Consider the following 16,610-nt stretch of genomic DNA (forward strand, 5'->3'; position numbering starts at 1 on the left):
CTTTTCATAAGTCCCCAACTGTTTATTGGTGTAAAATTAAAATTAAAGCCATATAACTTAGGAACTACAATTCTACCATGATTGTGGTATGGATTTTCAACATACAGAAAGGACCACATAAAGATGAAAATCATCATGTCACATTTGTCCTCTGACCTCTCCTTCAAGGTCAATAGATTTATCTGAAGGTCAAACTGTTTATATACAAAATACAATACTATTGCCTTAAAAGTATATACTTCCCAGAGAATAATGTTGCAGTCTAAGAGTGCTTTGTGTTTTTATGTTTAAAGAAAACTTTAGAAAACTTTATTACCGAAATTATAATTTTAATGTAGTTAAAACACTCCAACAAAACAAAACCAGGATTTCAAACCTCCTACACAGTCCCGAACCCTCCATCACCACCACCCCACACCCCCTGCAGGCAATCAAACTTCATTTTTTAAGTCTTTTTGTCAGTTTTTATTGTTGTCTTTTTTTATATTAAAAAAACAAAAATCCAAATTGCAACATAAATTGAAGTCATAGCACCCTAGTGCTTAAGTGACAAAAACCATCCTAACCAACATGCTAAAATCATCCATTTTTAATCAAACAGTATAAATACATGTTTCTTAAGTAAGAAATAGTAACACTAACAGATACAAAACATATAAAAGGTCAAATCTGTGGATCAATACTGCAGTATTTCATTTTCTTCAATACATTCTTTAAATGGTAAGCCAGCACATTAATACTATCAGGTATAAAAGGTCACATTTAGATCATGGGATTTTGTATATGTTATAATTTTTTTCCCTTAAACACTAAAAATAAATGAAACTGCAAAAAGGTTCAATACAAAACAAAAAGACAGTGAAATAAAAAATGGAAGGTGTGTCAGCCTTCCTATGGGTAATTCACAGCTTGATGACTAAAGGCATCGATGTGCCACGAAACGTGATCAGAAGCCGGAAACAGTGGTTGGCTCAGCAGTTGAGAGGTCATTTTTCCTGTAATCAAAACAAAAGGATGGAGTCAGAATAGCTGGAACAACCAATAACAATCATAAAAATCAGAAAGCAGTGACAGATACAGTAAACTACTATGTGTGGTTGTCAGGGACAACTAATATGGTTTTACTTCCTTTAGACACAACAAGATATACATTGGAGTGAAAAAAATACTCATGTTTGTTTCCAGGTAGCTAAGCTAGATAAATGTAGCATCGAAATTCATTGAAAACAGCAGCTCAGTTAAAAAGATGTTCTCAGCAAGTTAGGTAAATGTGATTATATGTGTTGTAGGTGATAAAGCTTCTTACTTTTGCAGAGTGTTGAGAAGGCCTGGAAACCACTTGGCCTCTGGATCGACACAAATCCTGTTACCATTCCTCACAGTGATGCTGTGAGGAAATTAAAAATGGATAAATGATCACATTGCACACACTTGATTAAACCTGACACAGACTTAAAAGTAAGAAATCAAAGCACAACCCTTTTGCTTTCAGTTTACAGGTCTGTGTACCAAAACGACACCAGACATCAGACCCGTGTGAGTTATAATAGTGTTGCCAGGGGCTCTATTGAGTGTAAAAGCTTTAAAAATAGTGCAACATTTAACAAATATATACTGATATGCTTTTTTGCCAGTGGAATTGACAGAAGGTTCAACTTCCTATTATAAACTTTCACTTCCTATTATAAATACTACAAGCTTCAGGAAAACATTAGATTAGCACAGTACATGTGAATTATTAGCTAAAATGTACTCATAGCTTTCCTGCTCTGGCTTTGTAGCTAATACCAAAGAGTATTTCAAATTTATGCTCTTTTTAAATTTAGCCCGCGCCCCACTGAGAATCTGTGCAACCCAGTGCTCAAGATCAGTGGCAAGTACTCACATGATTTCAGTCCGGGGGCAGTGTCCTGAGGCAGCAGTCACCTCTATCTTCTTGACTGCTCTAGGAGGAATAGGATTCGCGGCCGTCCGTCTACAGCGGCAGGTGTTGATGGCAAAACCTGAAAAAAAGGATTTAGTTATTATTTTAGTCTATAGTAGATTAAACCATTCTGACTTTGTTAAAACTTTGTTTGTCAAAATTACTATACATCTATATATGTTTGTACATTTTGTTTTTCCTGCAACTTTCAGTCCAATTTCAAAATTTTTCAAACCATTAAGATGCAGCTGAAAGCCCCAGAGAAGCCAGTAAACGGATCTGTTGCTCAGTCAAACATCGGTCTTTAAGGTCAGGTATTACACTCAAAACAAGTGTCAAGGGTAATACCTACAAGCTACTTAAAAAGCTTGTTTTTTTATTGTACTGTACTTTAATGCATTTTTAAAAAAAAAACAGAATAAACTATGACATCAGATGAACCAAGACAAGATAAAATACAATAAAATAATGACCTCAAAATCAATGACCCTCCTGTGAGATACCAAAATGTACAACTATTTGTAATTAAAGCAGTAATGTTTTCTTACCATGCAGAGACGCGATGCAACAGCAGAAAGTCAGAGCGACCAGGAGGAGCAGTGGCTTGTTCATCATTGTGATGGTTGTTTTGATCTTTGAGGACCAGTGAGGATGCAAGAGAGAAAGTCTGAGTGAATGAAGTCGAGTGTGGGTTTATAAAGCTGAGAAAGAGGAAGTAAGGAGGGAAACTCTGCGGCGTTTTTTTGTAGTTTTTGCTGACTGAGCTAAATATGGTAAACACCCCATTTCATCACCACTTACAGTATAAAAAAACTGAGTCATAAAATAAAATAATAAATATAATTTCATATTGTTATATAATAAACATTTTATTATATTGTATTTAGGTTTATATCTAAATGTAAATGTAGTGTACAATTAATATTGGATTTCTTTGATTACTAGATGTCGAAGGCTGGAGGTACACTCAGACACCTCATCAGTCACACCTAATAGTGCTGGATTGGACATCCCTGAGATTTTGGTCCACATTGACACAATAGCATCACACAGTTTCTGCAGGTGTATCAGCTGCACAAGATCTGCCATTCTTCCATATCCCAAAGGTGCTCTATTGGATTAAGATCAGGTGACTGTGGAGGCCAGCTGAGTACAGTGAACTCACTGTGATGTTCAAGAAACCCGTTTGAGATGATCTGAGCTTTGTGACATGGTGAGACAGAAGCAGCGATCGGAAGATGGGTACAATGTGGTCATAAAGACATGGACATGGTCAGAAACAACACCCATTCTCTTTGTCGTTGTAAGTGCCCTTTCTCACTGTCCCTTTTCCCTTCTGTTTTTCTTTTCCTTCCTCTCTTTCTTTCTCCCTTTCCTATCCCCCAGTCATGTCTGTCCCATCTGTAACAACTGAAAATAAAATAAATAATAATAACAAAGTTTGATCAAATGGACCAATACGGCAATGCCATGATGATCCATTTGGCAAAATAAATCCACTTGGTATCCTTGTTGGTCTTCAGACAACAATTCTGACGGCTAAAGAACCAAATGGGACAGACAAAAAAAAAGAAAAAGAAAAAAAGAAACAACACTCATGTTAGCTGTGGGATTGAAACTAAAAATAAATATCCCCTACACCATTAAACCACTACTACTAACTTTGACTGCTGATACAGGCAGGATGGGTCTGTGCTTTCAAGCAACATTTTCCAGTCTTCCATGATGTCAGGGAATTGTAGGATAAGGACCCAGATACAGACCTCCATTATAAAAACATATCTTTATTGGTGGAAAGCCCAAAACAAGTGCACAACAATCCAAAAGAAACAACAAACAGAATCCAGACAGGAAGACTCACAAGAAAGGGTAACACATAATCTCACAAAGACAAGGGGAAGATGGCACTATTTATACTCTATACATACAGATAAATGAGACATAGGTGCACACAATGGACACAATCACAGGGGAGGGAAAAGTACACACACGCACAAGACACAAAGGAGTACCGAAATAAATCGGGGAGCACTGGGTGGAGGGCCAGCAGGCCAAAAAACATATACTAAGGTGGTGCATCATGGCTTTTCTTCAGGAAGGCATGGATATAAAACTGATGACTGGACAGTTCTGTAAACTGCAACTGTTGTGGTCAAGATTCGTGGAAATTCAGGCCAGAACAGATTTAGTATTGGTACTTCACACTGGGTTTAACCTGCCTGGAATCAGGAACAGAAAATACAACAGTGGTACTTAAGAACAACTAGACTTGGCACAGCAGCACTTCTGTATTTGCCTCTGAGGGGCTGCTAACCACTTCCTCTTCTGCTAAGTTATTAAATGGGGGATCTTGTCTCTGACCCTAAAATTAGACTGTGCTTCTCGTATATGAAAATGAGATGTACATTCCAGCAACAAATAAAAATGAACTATGTGCAGTAAATGTTGGGGACCCCCCTGATCAATCAATCTTCTTGTTGGATAGAAGAGAACACTAAAAAGGTTGCACTTTTAAAGTTTACCCAGCATGCCACATTCACCTGCCTACAATGACTGTAATAAATGCAACATTCAACACTTGTGTTGCATTTCGGGGAGTTGCAGTGGAGAATAACAGGAAGGGACTAAATAACACCAGCGCCACTCAATCATTGTATAAAAGACAGTGTTTGTGCTCTGATTTTACAGTTTTGATCTGGTGTAATTAAGCCTAAAAATTCCCAACCTTGTAACTTTTCCACAACTGTAAACCCAAATTTAAATATGGTTTTCTACTTCCCCCCTTCATAAAATCTCTGTGGGGTGACTTTATTTGATGTGTGGCTGTAATGACAAAATGTTCAAAACCAGTGGGTGATGTCAGCATGTCCATCCAGCCTGTCTATTGTTTAGCATGCACTGAAACTGTTATTTTTAAAATCTTCTGTCTTCTCTATACTATTCTTGTGTCTGATTTCCTGTCCAGCTTTCATGAAAGTCTGATTCCCGGAGTTAGTCTCTAGAGTCTCCATAGACACAAACAATTGCAGCATGGTGAATCTTAAAATTAGGGAAAGTTGACAAAGTGCAATGCAAACTACAAACTGGTCACCTTCAAAGTAAAAATTGCGCATTACAGCTCCAACACACGTGCTTCAAACCGTGCATCTTTTATTTTTGCAGAGAATTGGTCTATTTCCAGTTTGCATTGCACTTTTCAGTGTCACTCCCATTCGGCGACTATTTTGTGAGTGTTTGCAGACAACTTATCGTTTTCCATGCAAACTACTGTGAACCCACATCAACCTGCTAGTTACCAAAGCAATGTTAACTGCCAGCAACCTCCAGAAACTCTTGGTTACACTCTCCTGTGTTGTTTTCCACCAGTTGCAGCAGATGGCTGCCCCTCCCTGCGCCTGGTTCTGTTGGAGGTTTCGTCCTTTCAAGAGAGAGTTTTTCCTCCCCACTCTCTCCAAGTGCTTTCTCACAGGGGATTGTCTGATTGTTACAGTTCTCTCTGTAATATTGTAGGTTTTTACCTTGCAGCATAAAGCAATACAGTAAAAATATAGTTTTACAAACTGTAGCACAGAACAAACTGGTGAGGATCTGCAGCTGAGGCATGGACATTTCCTTCGAGATTAATAAAGTATTTCTGATTCTGACATTGAGGGTTTTCTAAAAAATTAAATAGCTAGACTCATTTGTGACGCTGCTACTCACAGGTCAATAAGGTCACAGTTGTTTTGTCTTTTTTTACTCCAGCACTTCTTCTTTCTACAGCATTGTCTTTTCTTTGTCACTTTTGCGCTTATGGTCCATTTTGATTCAGGTTTAAGTTGGTATTAGGGTAACTAAAACTCATGCTATCATTTTTACTCTGTGATAATGTAAAAAAACAACCTCTGAAGCTTAGCTGCATGATGGGTGAGCTGTACAGTAGTCATCAAGTCAACTCCTCGGAGAACCCTTTTCTCATGAGGTGACAAAACAGTCACCTTAAGCAATCGTAATTTTCCTAACCGATTTCAAGCATTAAATCTTATTCAGCATATTCAGTTTCCCATTTCTTTTCTTATACAGAATAAGGGAGTAGCAATGTTGATTCCTTTTCATTTTTCTGAGTAAAAAAGATTGACCTTTATGTTACTACTTTGAGAAAATTATGGCACTTCCTCTTTTGATTGAGGAATAGACTGAGTCATTAAGGATTGGCTTAATTTACACAATCAATATTAAGACATGAAGACAAATGAACACGACATCTTTTTAAAGGCTCTAATTTTGGGTTTCAAACCTTCTGGTTTGTACTGACTACTTACTGAAACCAAAACTGCCAAGGTGAAGGAAGTGCTTCTCTAATAATTATATCCTGAGTCATTCACGAATGTGCTTTTGCATAGAAACGATACTTCACACCATCTCTGTGATAAACAGGAAACTGCGGATGCCAACACATATGTGAAATGTAACGTTTCCTTAAAGTAGAAAAATCCTTAATTTGACACAGAAAGAATGAGCAACACAGAAAGGTCTGTTGATGATGTATAGGATTTCCTTTAAATAATCAAATGTACAGTGGAGATCAACAGAGTGGGAGAAGTGATTGTTTCAGGTTTTGTTTTGATCACATACATTGTCGCACCCTGCAAATATTATGAAATAAAAAAGAAAACTGCTGCATTTATTTCACCTATTCAGCATAAAACCAGTTACAGTTTCATCATTTTCCCTCCTACACACAAAAATCCGGTTTCCTTAAGTTGTACCCTTTAATTGAAGCAGCATTCAGATATCAGGCTGCGGTTTGCCATGTTATAAACACTGTTAGGCCTCAAAATTTAAAAAAAAATTATTATTAGCTAAACTACATTGTGATCGCTGCAAATATAGCATTAGAAAACATTAAGTGTCTGCAAAGAGCAATGATTTTTTTCAATGCTTCTTCAATTCGATTTTATTTATATAGCACCATATAACAACAACAGTCTCTTCAAGGTGCTTTATAATGTACGACAAAGACCCTACTTTAATAGAGAAAATACCCCAACAATCAAACAACCCCTATGTGCAAGCACTTAGCAACATTGGGAAGTAAAAATTCCCTTTTTAACCCTTTCATGCATGAATTATGACAACCTCAATCAGGATTTTTTTCTTAAGTATTTTTATTCATCTGTAGGCATGAAAAAAAAAGATTTTTGAACTCAATTTTTTTTAAACATGTACTTTTCAAAGCGTCTTTTACATGTCCACTAAGGTGGACAAAATCACCTTTGGAGTGGGTGACAGGGTATGAAGTGATACATCAGTGTCCGATGTAGTGGTTTATGTGTAAGTACACCATCAACACTGACACAAATACAAGAAAACAGCCTTTGAATAGCTGTCCACTTTAGTGACCACTATGGGTGAAAGGGTTAAAGGAAGAAACCTGCAGAAGAACCAGGCTCAGGCAGGGGCAGTTATCTGCCGTGACCTGTCGTGGGTGATGTGAGAAAGACTTTTAGGGCCAAATACAATAACTTGCCTGAATTTAGAAGGAGGAAAGGATGTCATCCAGGTCTTTATGTCTTTAAGACATTCCAGCAATTTAATTAATTGGTTAGCTGGCTTCATGGATAGATAAAGTTGGGTATCAGCTGCATAGCAGTGACTATGTATCCTGTGTCTTCTAATGATACTGCCTAGAGAACCACCTATAATGTAAACAGAAATGGCCTTAGCATGAAAGGCTGTGGAACTCCATAATTCACCTTTCTGTGCTCTGAAACCTGACTGAAAGTCTTCAAATAAACCATTCCTCCATGTTTATAAGTGGAGGAGTGCATGGATCTCTACAGCAGGCAAACCAAAATAGAAATCACCTTCAGAAGATCAACTCAGCATTTTAAGGGGGAAGAAAGGAAACGCAGGTCACGTTCATTGATCAAACAAGTCTTTCCTCTCTTCAGGTTAAACAGAGTGAAAAGATTTGTGGCTTTTGTATTTGAAAAATTTTGGTCATTTAACATGGAAACTTAACAAGTTTGCACATAAAATAAAATCTTGGGAATTAACTTTATTTTCTTTATTTTCAGTTTTCAAAGCGAGGGAGAGCGTGACATTCATCTCCTCTTATTCTTCAAGGTGGACATAATCTACTCTTTTGCATATTTTTATCATTGGAATCGACTAGAGTAGCTCTGCACAATTCACATTTCAAAATAATCTTTATTTACTTTGGCTGGGCTTTGGTCCAGCCCCTCAGTTCATCCTCTGCTAGAAGCAGGCTGCCTCTGTAAATCAACTTTTGTCTGGTTAACTGCTTATTTTCTTAGGGAAATGGCTAGTTAAAAACGATTTATATATGCGTTTCAAACAAGCTTGAAAGGCAGTATTTGGTATGACCACCTTCATTTTTCAAAACACCCTCTAAATCTTCAGGAATAATTCTCCAGTTTTTTTGAAAGACATTCAAAGCTCTTCTTTGGATGATGTCCCAATTCTTGGAAGAAATGAAAAGGGGCTCAGTGCTGTACTAAAACCTAAAATATAGATACAATGAAGAAAGTTTTAAAAAGTAATGCATCTCAAACATTACTCAGCATGATCTGATCTAATCGGGTTTTGCACCAACTTCCATGCCAGCTTGAGTGCATTTTAAGCTTAAAGTATCACATGCAGACAGTGAAAAACTGAAGGCCGAATAGAAACCTTTCACCTCCATGTCTCAGACTTCTGGACCTTTTTTTCTTGGACTTTACTTCAAGTTAGATGATCCAAAAATACGCAGTTTGTTTCAATTCTTTTCTTTCTTTCTCTTCAAGGGCCGTGTGCTGCAAAAGTAGATCAAAAGTATCCAGCAGATTTTAAAAAAGCTAAGTTCAGGAAAGCACACTTGACTGCAGACACTTCCTCCTCATGACCAGCAGTGCAGGCCTCACCACATAAATCAACTCTGTACTCTATTATTGGCACTTTTGAGATGCCACCCTTGTCAAGCAAAGAAAATGCACTTCAGTTTCCCGACTTTCAACATCAGATAAAAGGTCAGCAACCCGCCCACACACACAGAAAATGCTGATTAGAAAAATAGAGTGACTGCTTTGTTCAGCAAGTTTTGAACCCAGTTCACTGCCCTTTAATACACAGATAAACGGTACATTTTATGTCATTTTGCTGCATTAAATAAAGTCGTAGAATTATGGAAAACCTTTATGGAGGTAAACGTTTTGGAACGTGTGGTGAACTTCAAGGAACCAATCAAGGTCCTCCTGTATTTGCATCCAGATGAAGCTTAACAAGTTCCTAAAAGTCCCGCTTTACATTTGTGTTTCAAATAAATCTTGTCCATAATACCTCAGGCTGTTTGGCCCAAAGGTGACCCAGATCGTTGGACTTCATTTGGGCCTGAACTAAGAGTGCTGGTGAGTCTGGCTCACTACTTGGCCACAGGTTTACCATATATGGGCAATCCTGTGGTTCATAGATGTCAAATGAGTTGTTAAATTTGTGGCACATCTGGCCAACTTTCCCTAACCCTTCTCAAGCATGTGTGCACACAACATTTGCATGTGCCGTAACTCAGCTGTAAGTGCCAAAATAGCCCAGCACACAAATTTACCTGCTATTAGAAACAAAGTGAAACAGCTTTTACTTTTTATGCTGAACTTTAAGAAACACATGAGATGAGCTACAACTGTTTCTTAATTTAAACCAGGGTTCAATCGATCACTTTTGTGGGTGCCTTTAAAGCATATCAGCAGTAGTAACACCATCAGGCCAAAGAAAGGATAAGACTGAGTGCCACTTTGGAACCTCCACATCCTGCTGGTCAAAGATGCCTGCCTATATACAGTTGGGTCCATTAATATGAGATTCAAGTGCAGGCTTTCAGCTTTCATTGAAGTGGTTTAAAAAACTAAAATGAAACTACCAGAGAGAGAAAACTTTAAGAGTGGCCAAATCAATTATTTGATTCATTCTTAAAAAGTATAAATGCACCAGCCAGCTTAGCAACTGCAGAAGGCCTTAAAGACCACAGAAGAGAACTGAAGTGCATGATGACAGAATTATTTCCATAATTAAGAAAAACAACTTCATAGCATCTAACCAAGTCAAGAACATAAGGAGGTAGGGGTATCATTGTCAAGGTCTACCATCAAAAGACAGCTTTATACTCGTAAACATAGAAAGTTTATAACAAGGCACAAACCACTGGTTACACTCAAAAACAGGAAGGGCAGATTAAACTTTGCTAGAAAACATCTAAAATATTCTGCACAGTTCTGGAAAACCGAAAAGGAGAGAAACAGCTGATGGTCTGAACCAGCTTCATCTGTGATAAGGTGCCAGACACGGTGAAGGCAACTCGAGCCAGGTCACGAGTGTTTACTGTCGATGTGACCGCTGAGAGAAGCAGTCACATCATCCCCTTTAGGTGACCCTGAATCCTCCCTTAGTCATGCTGCAATATGTAGGCTGCTGGGGGATTCCCATGATGCACTGAGTATTTCTTCAGTCACCTTTCTCACTCACTATGTGCTAATAGACCTCTCTGCATTGAATAATACTGTCTCTCTTCCACAGCATGTCTTTTATCCTGTCTTCCTTCTCTCACCCCAACCGGTCGCAGCAGATGGCCCCGCCCCTCCCTGAGCCTGGTTCTGCTGGAGGTTTCTTCCTGTTTAAAGGGAGTTTTTCCCTTTAAACAGGAAGTTGCTGGGACATCTATTACTGGGAAGATCGGCAGCTGTCTCAAATGTTTTTGTTAAATAAATAATGGTAAAGTGTATTATGTCATTTATTCTTCATCTGAGGTTCCATTTAGGTTATTTTCAGAACTGCTACCTAAAACATGTATATACATGTATATACAGGTTATATGTACACTGAAGAGTTACAAATAATATCGCAGGTGAGTACAATCAAGGAATTGGGAAGACAGATGCAAAATAAAACTACTTTAGTAGTTAGTAAAGTGAAATAGGAAGCGACCCAAAAGACGCAGAGTAAACAGAGAGACAGAAAGATGGGACAGAGGGAGGAACAGAAATACAGGGAAACACAAAGGGAACCCAGAAAAGAAACCTAAGTAAATTAAACACCAAGAACTCAAAAGCAAAACTACAACAGTGAAACCAGCTAAGCATGCATTTAAAACCGATACAAGTCTGGAGAAACTGTGGGATATTTTGTTCCCATTATCTGTGAAGAGATCAGGGTACCAGAGGTGGATCTGCCAGTTCGGGTGTTTTCCAGTGACGCAGGTCCTGCTAAAGGATGCCAGACCCTGATCCTGTTTGATTTTGACATGTTGGTCATAAACATGCAGGAGTGGCCCACTGAAGGTCGTTTTGTCCAACTCCTCCTGTTCTTTCTTGCAGATATGAGTCCTCCTGCTTTCTTGATGTCCTTCTGTGGTCCTGTGTAGCTCTCCTTGTGTCTCATAGTTTCTCCTCCGCACCACTGAGAGTGTCCCAGCAGACACAGCAACCCTTCCTTGACAGCATGTCACAGGAAGGCTTGGTTTGGATACATGACAGCGTGTATCCTGGAAGAGGAGCTGTGCTACCTGAAGAGTGCAGAAACAATAACACAAGCAAAAAGCAAAAAAAGGGTTAAGGTCTGTGATCTGCAAAACATCCTCTCTGTGGATGGTTGTCTTGTTGTCGTCTCTCCAGTGCACCTGCTGTCTGTTCGATTTGCAAAGCAACTGAAATGGATTCAGTGGTTTTTGCTTCTTTATTGGACAGACTAATATCCCTGAAGAACGCCTGACTTTGCGTATACTGTGATGATCGAGTGCTTTTTAGGAGCATATAATGAAGGTGTGAACACAAGAACCAAATTCAGACACCACAATAACAGTAAACTCGAACTAAGAATCCATACTCCTGAATACCACAAAACCCACAAATAACCCACCATCAGGCCGACCTCGGATTTACTCGTGTGTGCAGACTCAACCTTCAAAGATTCACATTTGAAGTTTGGAGGGGGTGATGGTCACCGTGACTCATTTGTATCATTCTGAGACGATAATGGAAACTTCAGACCCCCCCCTGCAACCTGCCCACACTTCCATGGTTATTCCACTTCCTGCTCTTTTCATTGCTGGTTTGAACATATGTACACGTCTCTGACTATGTTCTGTTTGTTTATGTTGACATGAAAAAAAGTTCCACCTTTGAGTCTCAGACCTTACGCCTTTTCACTTTCCACTTTGAAACAAACTAAGCTCTTCGGCTTAGCTATTCATCTGGGTAGACATGCAACCATAAAAGGTCCCACATCCTATTTCACAGTAACTGTCACTTACTGCCATCTCTACATTGCAGTTAACACGTGGGATTCTTTATTCCCCAGATACAGGAAACTCTCTATCTGTTAATGCCATTTAGACCAGAACTGTGAGGTTTGAGCTCATAAACTGTAGCTAATGCCTACGACGCTTCGAGGTGTTAACCACACATCTTCTCTGTATCAGTAAATGAAAGAAAAAACACTGTTTCTGAGCAGAAATGAAAAGAATAAAGTGCGGGCACTTGTTTTGCTGACTGTCATATTTGATGTGTGCGCTCCAATTCAAGATTACAGAATCAAAAGATGCTGCATGAATGTTTATGCACTGGAGTGAGACTGGAAAAGCCCTCTGTAAATAAAGTTTCTGCAAAGTTTTTGCAAAGCTATGAAGGAAAGCTGGCGAAAGTGCTGACTGTGCATTGTAGTAAGCTCGTGAGTATTAGGTAAGAAACGAGGACGAGACTCGATATTTCGCAAAAGTTGAAAAATTCTTGTGTTGCCAAACCGAAGGCGATGAGGGAATCCCAAGATGTAGCCGCTGTGATGTCACCAGCTTGTCGCTCGACTCTGAATTTACAGCATTAACATTTTGGATGCCGCAATGTTGGATTTTTGCAATCTAAAGTGATTATATTTAGATATGAGGGTGCTGAGGTGCAATTCATGTGAAAAACTGTCTTTCTTAACACAACAGCACAAGGAGTGGATGTCCTAGCAAATTCGCCGCAAACTCAGACTCTGCAATGTTCAGAGAAACTGCAACAAACAAACCCAAACTCTACAGGCCTCAGCGAGCATGCTGAATGTTGACGTTCATGACCGTCCAATTAGAACAGGAGTGGGGAACTCCAGGCCTCGAGGGCCGGTGTCCTGCAGGTTTTAGATCTCACCCTGGGTCAACACACCTGAATCACATGATTAGTTTATTACCAGGCCTCTGGAGAACTTCAAGACATGTCGAGGAGGTCATTTAGCCATTTAAATCAGCTGTGTTGGATCTAGAAAAAAATCTAAAACCTGCAGGACATTGTCCTTTGAGGCCTGGATTTCCACACCCCTGGATTAGAAGAAAGCTTGTTTAAAATAGCTAAACATAACAGTGCGGCTCAGGTTTGCAAAGCTGATCTGAGCACAGTTCAGGCTCTGGCAGATGTCTTAAATATTTTTCCACTTGTGAATAATTTTCTTCACTGTAGAACGATTGACTTCAAATGGTTTGGGAAAGGACCTCAGTAACCTTCCCAGACGGAAACAGCTGCTGCTCCTCAGCATTGTGTTAACACACATCTGAGTGCTCCAAACATGCAAACCACAAAAACATCTGCTTCTACAGAGGCGTTCACACTTGTTTATGATCAGTTAATCAAGTTCATTTGATTAGCAGCACCAGACTGATTCTTATCTTGTTGATTCCTCCGGAAACATTAAAGATCTGCTCAGTATTTCGCATGACTGCTTCTGATACAAAAACCCTGAGAATTTAAAGTGGCTGTACTTTCTTTTTACCATGACTCTATGTGGTGCCAGGTTACAACAGCTTTCTTCATTAATGGTGATTTATTGTGTAAAGACATTATGAGATTAAAAAAAGAAAACAAAAACAGAAACACACCAATCAGATGAGCCCTTCCTCTGCTGCATACGCGAGCGCTCTTTGATGCTCGGGAGATATTATGAAGTGACTCCCCTTCCACATCATAATATTTTCCATATCCCAACCACCGTGGGATGATAGGGGAATTTGTTGACTTTACATGTATCAGGAGGCACGTGTTTAATAAGACCGTGATGTCTATGTGTCACGAACTGTTGTGTTTGTGTAGTAATACCAAATCTAACAACTATAAATCTCACACGGACACACCGCCCCTGAGTTAAAGACTAAACTAGTGCTGAAACTAATCAGCTAAACTGAAACTGAACAACAACAATAATTTAAAAAAAAAAACTTTCCCAAAATGAGCAAACCCCCCTGTGGAAACTAACAGAAATGAAACTGAAGAATACCCCAAAAAATTAAGGTAAAATAACGCTTACATACTGCTCAAAGTTTATGGTTCGGGTATGTAAGTGTCTAGAAAATCATTTATAATGTATACATACTCTGAAATTAATAAATGAACAATTAATCCTGAATTATGTTTCAGAGCGCAGGAATAGTTCATGTTTTAGGTTTTACAGGAGGAACGCATCTACTATCACACGAGAACATGTCCTGTTTTCCTGTTTTTCATCATAAATATGAATATTAATTCACACTTAGAGCACAAAACATGTTTATTGTAGGCCAGTCTGTGGCAGGAAACTTTATGTGGGTTTATGTGTGGGTTCCCACTCTCACTGAAATGGCAGATCAAGCACATTTATGATCTTATGATTTCCCCAACTCCCTTTCGTTATCTATTAACTCAGAATAAAGGGATTTTAATTTCGCCAAAGGTTCAATTTTTTTTATTATGGGGACTTGTGCTTGCGGTTGTAAATGTAATGTATTTGCTTTTATATTGCACTTTCCAATTTTACTGCCCACTTAGACTCACTCCCAGTTTTGAGTCACCAGTTAACTTAACATGCTTGTTTCTGGGCTGTGGGAGGAAACTGGAGGAAACCCACTTCAGGTACTCTGAAGTGGTTCGAACATCCACACAGAAACTCTCCAGCTAGGATTTGAACCAGAGTCCTTGAGCTGACCGTATGAACCACTGTAGCACTCTGCTGCCCTATTTCTGTTTAACTCAACAACCATCTCTCAAGGTGCCCTTTGACCCCTGTATGTTCTGTTCCTTATGTGCTCATGTCCACATGCCATCATTCCAGAGAATTCTCTAAAACCACCATCTTCATTGATTTCACCCACAGCTTTGTTAATCATGCATTTTGGGCCACTTTATAAAAATTAATTAAATTTTGGGCTGAAAGAATGATATTTACATTATATTTCCTGATGCCAAATTTGACCCAAACAGCATGTAAGGGTCAAATTTAGGGATTAAATTTAAACCTATAAGTCAAACTTTTACTATAAGCTTATTAAAAAGAAATGACTGAAGCCTGATCTTAAAAGTAGAGAGGATGATAATACAATACAATCAGAGCTTTAAAATATGATATCTCTGGCAAATGCATTTGAAGTTTGCAGAAGCAAGTGTTGATTATTTCCCTGGTTATTTACCAGCTGATCAAAGAGCTGATAAGGTTGTGTAGAGCACTCTCTGCTGGTGGAGGTAGAGGATTACACTTACAGTAAATAATTTGTCCCAATATTGGAGTATTTTAGTTCCATAATTTGGATGATATAGAGTGGGATGATCCTGCAAATGTATCCACATGCTGTTATTGATATTATATCTAATTTATTGTCTACTTTTTCAAGCAAACCAACCAATGAAAGCTCTGAAGTTCTGAAAATGTTTCACCAGAGGATAATAAACACATATCAAATGGTGTTGAGCTTTGACGACGAATGGGACCAGAGGTGTAGAATTGCTGGTGTTTTGCTAAAAAGTGACTGTCAGTATTTCTCTGTATGTTTTTTTTTTTATATATGTAATATCTTTGCTTATATTGGCAATTAGAATGTAGTCGACAGGATTTATAAAGGTTTTATATAGAAAACTATATATAAAATCTATATAGTATATATTAAAAAATGACCTGTTTTCCAAGGATCTATATGACTCTGCATGAGCAGGTGTTCTAGTAGCTGCATTTCAATAGAGAAGAGACTTGGCAGCAGATTATAGAGTCAGTATAAAAACATTTAAACCAGCAAAGGCACATTCTAGTAACGATGCTATGAACTGCTGTAACTTTACAGCTGTGGTTTTAGTTTTCGTGAGGTATACTTAAACAAAGATTCGGTGATAAAGTGTTGCTTTCAGCTGATTTTAAACCAAAGCTCTGAACACACAACCTGCTCCTGACCAGGTTGTGTGTTCAGCATAGGTTACCATGGTGATGTAGCCAGGTAAAAACTGGAAGTAAAATGCATTTTTTTTCTTACTTTTATTTAAAATATTTTTAACAAAAATAAAATTATATCCCAAACACTTTTTTGATGGCAGAGAATAGTCAGACCGTTTCAAGCTGATAGGAAGGAAACAAATAACCACTGGTTACAACAACCAGCATATGCAGAAGATCTGAGTGGCACACCAGGTGGCACTCCCACAGGAAACTGAGGCCACAGCTCACACAGGCTCACCAAAATTGGAAAAAAAAAAAAAATAAAAAAAAAAATCAGGCACCTCATTCTTTCTGGTAGGACATTCGGATGACAGACGCTGCCCTGGCCTCCCAGGACGCATACAAACAACAGAAAATGGACAGATCTTTCTGTTAAGCATCCTTGTGACTCTGTATTATTATATTATATACATTATTATATGATATTAAGATAATGAAAAACACAAAGACAAAC

The 16,610-nt window shown here is 38.5% G+C and overlaps 1 protein-coding gene across 1 annotated transcript; it reads right to left on the reverse strand.

The window, feature by feature from the left end:
• Window positions 1-574: 574 nt before the first annotated feature.
• On the reverse strand, window positions 575-2,587 carry LOC116316317 (C-X-C motif chemokine 10-like). Its single transcript, XM_031734870.2, has 4 exons — window positions 2,473-2,587; window positions 1,886-2,003; window positions 1,307-1,387; window positions 575-995 (listed from the first exon to the last, which is right to left on the reverse strand). The coding sequence occupies exons 1-4, from the start codon at window positions 2,537-2,539 to the stop codon at window positions 947-949; spliced, it is 315 nt and encodes a 104-aa protein (XP_031590730.1). The 5' UTR covers window positions 2,540-2,587; the 3' UTR covers window positions 575-946.
• Window positions 2,588-16,610: the final 14,023 nt, after the last annotated feature.

This window comes from Oreochromis aureus, linkage group 12 (assembly GCF_013358895.1).
Source record: "Oreochromis aureus strain Israel breed Guangdong linkage group 12, ZZ_aureus, whole genome shotgun sequence".
In the NCBI taxonomy this organism is placed as follows: domain Eukaryota; kingdom Metazoa; phylum Chordata; class Actinopteri; order Cichliformes; family Cichlidae; genus Oreochromis; species Oreochromis aureus.

Excerpts from the sequence above, each read along its gene's own strand:
- LOC116316317 (XM_031734870.2), bottom strand. The coding sequence starts at position 2,539 with ATGATGAACAAGCCACTGCTCCTCCTGGTCGCTCTGACTTTCTGCTGT. Across the intron at positions 2,004-2,472 it reads TTGCATCGCGTCTCTGCATG|GTTTTGCCATCAACACCTGC; the intron begins GTAAGAAAACAT and ends CCTTTTTTTCAG. Across the intron at positions 996-1,306 it reads CTTCTCAACACTCTGCAAAA|GAAAAATGACCTCTCAACTG; the intron begins GTAAGAAGCTTT and ends TTTTGATTACAG.